At 39.6% G+C, this 12,415-nt stretch overlaps 1 protein-coding gene across 1 annotated transcript in view; it reads right to left on the reverse strand.

Moving 5' to 3' along the window:
* ADTRP (androgen dependent TFPI regulating protein) overlaps positions 1 to 12,415 on the reverse strand; it is a 36,726-nt gene that overhangs the window by 17,347 nt on the left and 6,964 nt on the right. The window contains exons 2-4 of the mRNA XM_068234632.1: positions 11,309 to 11,443; positions 5,906 to 6,007; positions 209 to 324 (exon numbers count right to left, since the gene is read on the reverse strand). Coding sequence (XP_068090733.1) covers positions 209 to 324; positions 5,906 to 6,007; positions 11,309 to 11,443 — 353 coding nt within the window. The remainder of the gene's footprint in view (positions 1 to 208; positions 325 to 5,905; positions 6,008 to 11,308; positions 11,444 to 12,415) is intronic.

Consider the following 12,415-nt stretch of genomic DNA (forward strand, 5'->3'; position numbering starts at 1 on the left):
ACTCTATTTGAGATACACACTTAGTCCATAACTAATGAGCTACACAGAGTAGGAAATGGTTTTCTTTATTTTTAATAGTTGGACCGATCCAGTGACTTTAAAATAAATTAACAATCAGCGCACATAAATGGAAAAAAAGTATTATCTCAGAACAGCGGCAAAGAATAGGAAATTATGTAAGAAAGTATTACTCATTCTGTTTACTTACCAGCTTATATACAATATTGAGCAAATCCCCAAGAGAGTGAGTCCCTTTCTCTTCGGAGGATAGCGGTGAGGAGATGTTACAATTTCCAAGACAGCAATAGGGAACACAGCTGTGTGCTGTAAAACAAACACAAACACATTTATGTTGCATCAGATGGATTGTTATTCAATCTGAGATTTTAAACTGCAGAGATGAAAAATATTCTTTGTTCTTCAGTATTCATGTGGTCTTAAAATAAATCAAATATGATGACAGTGCAATGGAAATGATGAAATGATAGTAAGGATATGCATAATTTTCAATGAAATGAGAACATGAAAATAAATATATATATATATGCGCATGGAGGAAAAACGTTTTAGCCATTTATTTAGGAAAGGGTTCTTTGTACTGGTCCATCGAGTTCACCTTTGTACTGGTTGAACTCGATGGACGTATGTCTTTTTTCAACCAAAATAACTATGTAACTATGTATGTAACTATTTCTAGAAAATGCATAAGGGAAAACAATGTTGCATTGCGCCATGTATTAGAAATGTTAATTTATGCCAATGCAGCTGAAAGCTGCACTAATAAACCAATTAACGTTTTTAATGAAAGGTGTATTAAGTTTTACTGCCACAGAATGTATTTTTTAAATTTTTCTTATTTTATGTTTGATATATCACCAAAGGCGTCCAGAGACTACTCAGTGGTTTGTATTTTGTACCTTCTTAATTGCATTGCAACAATCGATACAGTTCCACCAAACTCTAGCCTCAGTGTGGTGCCATTTTGCAGATGGCTCCTGGAAGAAACTTATTTAGGAGTGATTTTTTTCCCACAGACAAACTGCAGAGCACCAGTAATTGATGCATAGTAGTGGCTGGTGCAGTACGTGGCATACACCTTTCTTGTTGCCCTCGATGGACATATGTCTTTTTCAACCCAAATAACTATGTAACCCTTGGATGTTTATTGGGGCTTTTAAACTTTCACTAGCATGCCATGTGGTTGAGCAAGACAGAATACAGGGCAGCACTCTCCCTTACAGTCTTGGAGAGCAGCTGTGTATCTAACCACTTATTGGGTCCATTGCATTAGGTCAAATGGCGACAATACGTGTGTGTGTGTGTGTGTGTGTGTGTGTGTGTGTGTGTGTGTGTGTATGTGTGTGTGTGTGTGTGTGTGTGTGTGTGTGTGTGTGTGTGTGTGTGTGTGTGTATATGTGTGTGTGTGTGTGTGTGTGTGTGTGTGTGTGTGTGTGTGCTTGCATGTGTAGCGAGAGAGAGGGAATGTGAGAGTAATGTGATGCAAAGTCTATGTTAATATTATGCAGATTTAATTGAAAAAGCCATAAGCATAAGCTACAGCATTTGGTTTGAACAATCCAAGCTGCAGGAATTTGCATAAAATTAACATAAAAATTGCCATTAAAAATTACAGTATTAGCAAATCCCTGATCAACTGTACACACTAGAGCAAAACCTGTTAAAAAGGCTGTACTATTTTTATGCGCTGAAATTGCTACTGCTTATTGACTACATGACTAATTTAAAGGGATACTTAAGTCAAACAAAAAAAATGAGTTTTACTCACCTAGGGCTTCCAATAGCCCCCTGCAGCTGTTCGGTGCCCTCGCTGTCTCCCTCCGATCCTCCTGTCCTCGCTGGCAGCCACTTCCTGTTTCGGTGACAGGAGCTGACAGGCTGCGGACGCGAGTGATTCTTCGCGTTCCCAGACACATTAGCACTATCTATGCTGCTATATGGTATATGATATATGCTATAGCAGCATAGATGGCGCTATTGTGGCCAGGAACGCGAAGAATCACTCGCGTCCCCAGCCTGTCAGCTCCTGTCACCGAAACAGGAAGTGGCTGCTGGCGGGACCAGGAGGATCGGAGGGAGACGGCAAGGGCACTGAACAGCTGCAGGGGGCTATTGGAAGCCCCAGGTGAGTAAAACTCATTTTTTTTTTGTTTGACTTAAGTGTCCCTTTAAGTAATAAGGGGCCTGATCCACTAAACTCGGCTTAAGTTGCTGTGCATGGCAATTTTACCGTTACTATCGCAGAATGGTAAATCGCGGTAATACACATGGTGCTAAGGGTTAAAAGACGGTGCTGCCCCTGTGCTAGTAAGGGTTAAAATGCAGTGCACTCCCAGCACAAGGCAGCTTTACTGGAGTTCACAGCATCAGGTTCATTAATAGAAAAATATTTACTGCGCTGAATATTGCTGATATTTTCTGTCATGATTTCTTGGTTTGTGAGAAATCTTTGTAATGTATTCCTTATCTCATACACACAGTAGTACTTATTCACTTGAATGGATATTTCTCAATGACACAATGCAGAGTATAGCAGTAGCTAATGCAGCCCCACTTGTCTTGATAATAGATATTCATATAAAAGATAGACACAAGCACTCTCCATTACAACTCTGAATCCTAAAAGTGTCAGTTTTTTATCTATTGTGGAAGAATTAAACAGACTTAAGTGATTATGATATAAGTATTTACTTGTAATGTCAGTAGTACAAACACCCGCTGTCATCTGTCTGCAAAAAAGCAATGCAGTCAGGGATGCTGGCCTTCTGAGGCTGGCTGCACACCTATAGAACTCCTATTATTATTGCCTGTGCACTGTTTGTTATTTCAGTGTCTTTCAAAAGGGTCAAGTACTTTAAAAACATGAATTTATAATAGGAATAAAAGGGATTCTAAAGCTAATATTTACAACAACATTTTATTACATGCAATACATAACTAAAATCAAACTAAAATACAGCCAGTCTATTGAGCGCACCTGAACTGACACAACAGAGCCCAACTGTATGCACCAAGAGTAATTCCTGTATATTTTCCCATACAATGGTGTTTGCAGATCAATGTACAATGGAGCAAAGGCATAATATGCCCATCTGATGATATAGATATATATATATATATATATATATATATATATATATATATATATATATATATATACACTGCATAATTTGCATAGTGATATCCACAAAAGTGATGTAAAAATTGGTACCGTTAAAAGTGCACTTAGCTTTGGTGTGCCTATTGGCATCAGTAGTCCCGGTGGAGATCAGTACCATGTGTTCATTTCCCTAGAGAGGACTATAACCGTGGACACAAGCTAAAACATGTCTCCATATGTGTATTGAGTTCTGGAAGCTGCAGCTTCTTCACCACTGGGCTCAGCGTTGAGACTCATTGTCCCTGGTAGGCGGGACTTACACATTACGCACAGAGTTAAACATTACGCACAGAGTTCCCATGCTCCACTACGTATAGTAACGGCAGATCCTACTCCACAAAATATTGGTTTTGATTTCCACCAAAGAATGAATGATTCAGATCTTTAGTACAGTTATATCAAGAAAGTACCATGTTTGTTGCAATACAAGATATTTTATAAGGTCCTGATGATACATTCCCCAACTCAAAATCAGGTTTTCTTATGGGGTCAAAAAACTATCGACATCACCACAGTAGTACATCATTATCAGCACTCACATTTATTCATTAAGCCTGACTAGCTAGCTCTACTAGAATATTATGTGCACATGCAACAAAAAACATGATATACAGTATACTGAGTAACATGTATAATATCATAACTTAGGCTATGGGAATTGCACAAGACACAACTCGTTAGCCGATGCCTGCACCCTCTATCTAGTAGTACTAGTGATCAAGAAATGCTCTCAAATGTAGCTCATTGTTTAGCCCCTCACATAGGAAAATACTGGGCCAGTGTAGTGTCTGGGGACAGGCACAAGTTGAGACACCAGAATATCTGCAGGTATCCTGCAGCCCATAGCACTGCCCCCTTTCTTTCCCTGCTACAGTTGACTTTGGATGGAGCAGCAGCGTGTGTACAGTGCATGGAGCAGCTCTGGGGAACTTAACAGATTCAGGTATGAGCGCAGCTCTGTGCCCTGCTGTGTGAATGCTTCACTTTCCCCTTCATTAGCAATTTCGGCTGTCCTCATTATTATCTGTATCCAAACTGCTCCTGATCTATCCTGTTGTCGATTGGGAGCATATTGGACATTTTGGAAATAATTGCCAGATCTTGTCAGTTGGATGGAAAATTGCATTATGTGTACCCAGCATGATGTCCTATCATATTATTATACTGTATTGTGCGTGGCTGAGGGAGACCTTTCAGGAATCATCCCCTTGAAAATCCTGGGTTTGCCCCGGCCTTAGGCTCAAGGATACGCAAAGTGAATATCCACCTGATTTCAAGTCTTAAGAGGCCTTTGTTAAAATCTCTGCCTCTAAAAGACTTGTGCAGTTTTACAATACTCTTGAATCTGATAATTTTGGGGTTGGCTTCATGGTAGAGTATGAAATGAACTGCTATCTGGCTTTTCTCATTGCCACCTCTAATATCATTCATGTGTTCACCTATGTGTAGGGGATTAGTCTTCTCTATCCCTACATTTTTCTTGTTGCACGGACAGGACAACATATGCAGACCATACTCCTTTGTTTCTTTGTTCCCCTTCAATTATGGAAGTAAACAGCTTTGTCCACTTATTTGCAATAAACACAATTGCTGCATGAAAACATTCCTTTTAAACTATGCTGATGGTTACTTATCTCACAGCTATAGAACTCCTATTAAGATTACTTGTTAGTTCACTGTCTTACAATACAGTCAGGGACATTTTAAAAATTCACGTTTAAGTTTGTGTGCAGTTTAAAAAACTGCCTGTTGACACATTTGCACATACTGCATGCAATTCAAATGCAGCTGTCAAAAAGGTAAACATTCTGGCTCAACAGAACATATTGTACATCAGTAAACGTCAGATTTCCTGCACAAGAATTTTAATACAGACTATAACCTGTACAGTGAACGGCACCCTGTACACTAAAGGGCACCCCAGACCTTTGCCTAGCCACTTGTGTACCAGCATTCTGTAGCCCCTTAAAGGACCAGAGACTGCTGATACCAGAAAACAGGGCTTATCGACGAATTGCCGAATGGACCTGCTGCTCTCGCTGGTCATGCTGCTCTCCCATCCCTGCATGCCCCTCACTCTGCAGTCGCTACGACTGTGAATCAGTCAGGAGCCAATTTCATTGGCTCCTGAGTCCTGACCCTGCCATCAATGTGAGCCAATGGGATTGACTAACAGAGAACACGGGGTCAGGAGCCAATGAAATCGGCTCCTGACCGGCTCACAAAGCTCTGCCTTCATAGCGGCGAGGGAGAGATCGGCGGGGGTGGTGGAGTAGAAATCTACGCCCTGGCAGGAATAAGCAGCCACTAATCCACCAATAGGGGGTAGATTTCAAATACTGCGATCCAGAAGTGGCTAGGCAACCTGTTCCCAGAAACAGCTCTAGCAGCAGTAAGTGACAGACAGAATAAAAGGCATAGGTAAAGTATAAAAAAAAAATTATAAAATTAAAAACTTTCAATGATAAGGAACAAACTGGAAACCTGTCTTCTTGTGTCTAAATAATATGCTACACACGCTATTAATGTGTTTCAGACTTGCAGCCTTGTCTTCTTCTTCTTACCCAGCAACAGCATCAATGCAGACACACAGAGACATGCACCTCCAAGAGGGGCCAATCAGAGATTATTATGAAGCTGCTATAGCTGCTGTAGTTCTGTTTAAGATCCCTGTAGGCCTAAATTGTGTAAAATAACCTAAAAAATGATAGTGTACAGCTTACTTACCACCGCATGATTAAGCCACAGAGGAATAACTTTATCGAGACCCTCAGGGTACACCAACTGCCTGTCATATGAATACAATGCCCAGAAGGATAAAAACACAAACTGCAATAAAAGAAGAATATTGAATGAAACTGTGATAGGAAGAATTAGTGCTGGAGCAGGATATGAGCATTGGACATAGCATAGTGATGATTTATAGCTGTAAGTATTTAAATATATAAGTATAAAGGCCATCATAAACTGTTTTTTTTTTTTCACAGAAACAAGACAAAACAAGACAAATAACATTTATATTGCGCTTTTCTCCTGGCGGACTGAAAGCAGTGTTAGGGAGACTTGCCCAAGGTCTCCTACTGAATAGGTGCTAGCTTACTGAACAGGCAAAGCTGAGATTCGAACCCTGGTCTCCTGTGTCAGAGGCAGAGCCCTTAACCATTACACCTTCCAGCCACACATTATCTAATTCTAATAACCATCTAATCTAATGAAAACGCATAAAAAATATAGGTCCTTAAAGAGAAACTGAAGCGACAAAAAAATTATGATATTATGATTTGTATGTGTAGTACAGCTAAGAAATAAAACATTAAGATCAGATACATCAGTCTAATTGTTTCCAGTACAGGAAGAGTTAAGAAACTCCAGGTGTTATCTCTATACAAAAAAGCCATTAATCTCTGTGACTTTCAAAGTCGTGAAGAGGGCTATTTTCTGACTTTTATTATCTCAACTGTTAGTTAACTATTTACTTTTTCTCTGCCAGAGGAGAGGTCATTAGTTCACAGACTGCTCTGAAAGAATCATTTTGAATGCTGAGTGTTGTGTAATCTGCACATATTAGAGAATGATGCAATGTTAGAAAAAACACTATATACCTGAAAATAAAAATATGAGAATATTTTCTTTGCTGCTAATCATCTAGTAATTATTCATAGTACACAACCAATTCATTATATCATATATTTTTTTTCGCTTCAGTGTCTCTTTAATGCAGGCATTTTACAGTAAATTGTTGCAGGAGGGTCACCCCACCTAAGCCTCTGGAATTGAAACCGAGTTTACACCCCTTGAGAAGGGGGATGGTTTCAGATATGCACTCGGCCCTATATCAACAACTCCCAAGTCCGATCCAGGCAATGACTAAATGGCAAGATAGGCTAGAGGTGACTCTTGACCAAGAGGAATGGGGTGACATTTTCCATGGTATGAGTAAATCCTCTATTAAGAGTAATCTTAAGGAAAGGTCTTATAAAATATTTTTTGACTGGTATAGCACACCATTGGGACTGTACAAATGGAGTTTGCTTGGCTCGGATTCTTGCTTCAGAGGCAGTGGTAGATCTGCCGGTCATTCCCACTGCTGGTAGTCGTGGTCTATGGTTAGCGCATTCTGGGATTAAGACCAGCTATTGATTTATTTTATTATTGCTTTATTATTGCTTATTATATATTGGTTATTTTGCATAAACCTCAATGGCCATTTTTGTTACAACCAGCTACTAATTCATTTTGTTAAGTCAAAATGGCAACTGTACCTATAGAGCTACTGTTGTACATATTAGTTTATTCATTTTAATGTATGCTCAGTTTATGATTCCTCAATTCACGCTGTTTATATATATATATATATATATATATATATATATATATATATATATATAATGGATGTTACTAAGATATGGAGCTCTGAGCGAAATGTATTTATCCTTGTAGGCACATCATGACCTGAGGAAGTTAGTGTTTGGTCACACTAAACGCATTGTCTTATTGTGCATTAAACTAGTCTGATATGTTTATAATTACTTGATATTGTGGCATTCACATCACTATCAGATCACCTTAGGCACCTCTCAACTGTGTTCCCCGCTTTCTGGAATTTCTGTTTCCAGAAAATGTATGGAGTCCTGGGCTTTACAGTAGATAAAGACCCCTGGTGGCTTTGTCTCACAAGCCTGCCCATGGTTGCAATTAAAACCAGAACGCTTTCATATGTTAGATCTGCAACGGAGTCCAGGCCCTACTAGCTGGAACATGGAAATCCCCACCCTCTCCACAATCCTCTCTGATCCATTTGTTGTATGGAACAAATCACATCCTCCTTGTCTAAGCATCTCCAGGGATTTTGGCATTTTTTGGGATACCTAGACTGCATGGTCTTTGAGCAACACATGACAACTGGGAATGGTTGGTCAAGGGTTTCTATCCTGCTAAACTAAAGAGTATAAAAGTTGACAATGCCAGGTGCAGCTGGTGGCATGGAAGGATGGCGGCTGCGGCCTTCTGGCTCTCTGACTTTTCCGCCCTGGTCCTTCTTATATGTTGTGTATGCCGCATTATATTTTGCACTATCCAATGTAGTTTAAGTGTATTCTAACGTACCTAACCTGTTATATTGTATTATCACTGACCCTGTATGTGCAAAACCAATACTAGGTACGTGTCAAAATAAATCCGATTCAAGATAGATCCAATTCAAAATAAATGTGTATATATATATATATATATATATATATATATATATATATATATATATATATATATATATATACATACATACAACATGCACACACGCACTCACACACGTGCATGCTCTTTTGGCGATGCAGGAAAGAATGAGCTCCCGTACATGTGTCACCAATCAGCAAGTTACTTCTTATTGTTGCATAGGCACAAGAGCATTTCCAGGTTTTCAGGTGCGTACTGGGTATGCTTAGAGTCCTGAGGAAGGCATTTAAACCCCTACTGACATCGGCAGCCTGCTGTCTCTGGATCCTATGAGAGCTTGTGCCCACTGTTACTATGTGGTTACCTGTAATCCTGTGGCTTTTGATAGAAAATAACAATATTTCCTGAAGACTCAGCTGGTATTCCATGTTTAAAGATTAATGTAGTAGATCCATTTCCAGACAAAATTCTATACATCTGCCACCATTATTATTATTATTATTATTATTATTATTATTGATTTATAGAGCATATTCCGTGGTACTGTACAAAGTAAGTAACGAACATGTGGTACATAACAATACAGACACATTGAATACACCAAAATACATAATTAGTGACATAATACAGAACTGATAATGACAGTAACAACAGTAACAAGATGAATAAAATGTATAATGAATTCCAAGACACAAAAGGGGGATAAAGCCATGCCCTTGCAGGCTTACAATTTAAAGGAATATGGGGGAAACAAGAGGTGGGGTAGTATACAATAAAAATATAGAGGCAGTGTGTTTTAGGATATCTAGTAAGAGTGCAACTTGGCTTTAGGACAAAGGGGTAGTGACCTATGGTAGAGCATATGCTTGTCGGAACAAGTGAGTTTTAAGAGAGCGTTTAAAGGTAATAAAGGTTGGAGAGAGACGGATGTGTTGTGGGAGGGCATTCCAGTGGAGGGGTGAAGCATGTGCAAAATCTTGTATATGTAAATGTGAGGAGGTAATTCTAGAGGAGGACAATGTCTGTAGGCTACATATATGTTATTTTTTAAGCTGATTATTTAGAAAGAACTCTCAATGAGAGTTCTCAATATTTTTAAATTCGCACAGATAAACAAACACTTCCTGAACGTCATCACGCCAGCCGTGCATGCGTGGTTTTCTAACTCTGAACCGCGCATGCACAGGACTGTCACGCCTACCGGCATGATGACGCGTAGCGGCCAGTGTAATGACGTGTTCAGGAAGTGTTGGGCAGACACTTGGCCTGGGTGTCGCTGATAATAAAGTCTTCAGCAGGACTGGGAGAGGAGCCAGAAGGACGCTGGGGGACCTCACGGCCTACAGTGGGCTGGAGAAAGCCCCAGGTAGGTACCAATTTCATTTTTATCTACTGCTCAGGATCCCTTTAAAATATTTTGCTTTGAATGTAATGAGTCTATTTTATAAATTAGTTTACCCTTTTAAAGAGAGTCTGAAGCGAATATAAATCCTGCTTTTCATTTCCCCTGCTATTTAGCTTAAGCAGTATGAGCAGATGTGAAACGCTGCATTCCTGCGGCAAAACGAGGGCTTTATACCCCCCAAATCCCGGAACAAACATCCGCAACTTTCAAAGTCGTGTATTTTTCTGCCCGGGGAGGCAGAGCTTAGCGCTGTAGCTCTGCCTCTACTGAAGTCAATCTGCGCACGGATCTCCGCCTCTCCCGGCCCCTCTCTGTGAAAGAAGATTGAGAGGGGCAGGGAGAGGTGACGATCAGCGGAGATTGACTACAGTAGAGGCAGAGCTACAGCGCAAAGCTCTGCCTCTTACAGGAAGCACTCCCGGCATTTTGCCCTGGGGATTTGGGGGGTATAAAGCCGTCATTTTGCCATGGGAATGCAGCGTTTCATCTCTCCTCATACTGCTTAAGCTAGGTAGCAGGATTTATTTTCACTATAGACCCTCTTTAATGACTTAAATAAATTGACTTTTGCACGATATAAACATTTTCAGTTTCACCTGTATGTCTGTAGGCTACATATACTGTATGTTCTTTATTTAAGCTGATCATTTGGAAAGAATTCTCAGCATTTTTAACCAACAACAGAAATTTGCACAGATAAACAAATACAGTACAGTCCCGGTTATTCAGAACTCAACTAACCAGAAGTCTCAACTAACTAGCACAAATCGCCTGCAGTACTCACAGTGGTGAAGGCCAACTTCTCAGGCTGTTTGTGGGATCTCCTGTGCTTAAAGAGGAACTCCAGTGAAAATAATGTAATAAAAAAAGTGCTTCATTTTTACAATAATTATGTATACATGATTTAGTCAGTGTTTGCTCATTGTAAAATCTTTCCTCTCCCAGATTCACATTCTGACATGTTTTACATGGTGACATTGTTACTGTGGGCAGGTTATGTAGCTGGTCTGGCTTTAACAGACAGCTGTAAGCAGCTATTTCCTGTCTGAACATTGTTACATTGTGGCAGTTTGCCCAGAGTACCGTACGGTACCAGAGCCTCTTGTGGGAGGGGTTTCAGCACAAAATCAGTCATACAGCGCCCCCTGATGGTCTGTTTGTGAAAATCATTATTTTTCTCATGTAAAAGTGGGTATCAGCTACTGATTGGGATAAAGTTCAATTCTTGGTCGGAGTTTCTCTTTAAAGACTGGGTTCCATGCCCCCATCCCTCCCCCAAGTTTAGTATACTCTCAATTACTGTATTTTAACATTTAATACAAAGTTCATAGTGTGTATACAGAGTGGGGTATAGTACTGTACTAGCTAGGCCTATGATTAACATTGAGTCTCAAGCAACCAGAAAACACATCTATCTGTCATCAGCCATTCCCTGTTGGTGCAGGAAATCCGAAACATTACTGTGTCTGTGTGTGTGTGTGTTATAATACGTATTCTAAATTATCACTGATACTGATTTTAAAAAGAAAACATGTTATATGTTTGAAACTTACAGTTGCTGCTGGGAAAGCCAAAACAGAGAAGAGAAGGTCTCTACAGTACACAATGCACTTTACTAAGTATTTCCCTCTTAATGGAAGAAGCAGATCCGTCAGAAAGGAAACAGCATAAAACAAAGTCTGTAAAACCTAAAATATATAAATATATACCGTAAATGTATTGTATTGACTGTAAAAATAAATGCAATGTTAATGTTGATCTTTTGACTATTTATACTGATTGTAAAAAAATGTGTGCTACTGATTGATCAGTTTCAAGGTGCCCATTAATGGTACAATTTTTCCTTCAGATTTGATCTTTCGATTTGAGCAATCAAAACTAATTGGAATGCAATTATCGATTGTTTCCATTAACTGAACAATTTAAGAAGGGTTTACATTCTGATTCGATCAGAAAATCCATCTTTCAGATTATTTTTTCTTTTCCAATCAACCAAAGAATTGTTTCACATCAATTGGTGCCACACGGGGCACAGTTTTCTATAAAATGTGAGCATTAGATTGCATCAAATGAGCACCTATAGACTTTCTGTTGTAACATAGAAATTCATGAACCTAGTTAATCTGCTGTAGGCACTGTTTTAAAAAAACAGGTCATTTGGGCGCCAGAGATGCTTGGGTAAAATGGGCACAGCATAGACTGCAATGTTAATTGCAGCTATAGCGACACACAGTGGGCAATTCGGCTGCCATCAGTGCCCGCTAAATATCAGAATCAGGCGGCACAGATATCCACAGAGGGTGGAGTTTAGTGGTCAAGATGGTGCTGTGATTGTCTGAAAGTATGGCAGGGGTTAGGATTAAGCATTGGTAAAGGGGGGGGGGGGGGGGGGTAGTATGAAAATAGGGTTAGGTTAAGCGATAGTAAAATATCGGTAATAATTAATGACATTCTACTATTGTTTTTACCGATTGCCCAATAGTAATATATTTGCAATTTTACTCATATTCTACAGCTGTTTTCCCCAATGCCCATATTACCGTGGCACCCTTCTAAGATGTGCGTCTGTTTTAATGTGCCCTACTTGCTTTACCAGTACAATATATCTCTTATATTGCTGGACATATGCACAAGAGAGCTTCACTGCTTGTCATGCCAAA

The sequence above is a fragment of the Hyperolius riggenbachi genome, chromosome 5, assembly GCF_040937935.1.
Source record: "Hyperolius riggenbachi isolate aHypRig1 chromosome 5, aHypRig1.pri, whole genome shotgun sequence".
Lineage (NCBI taxonomy): Eukaryota > Metazoa > Chordata > Amphibia > Anura > Hyperoliidae > Hyperolius > Hyperolius riggenbachi.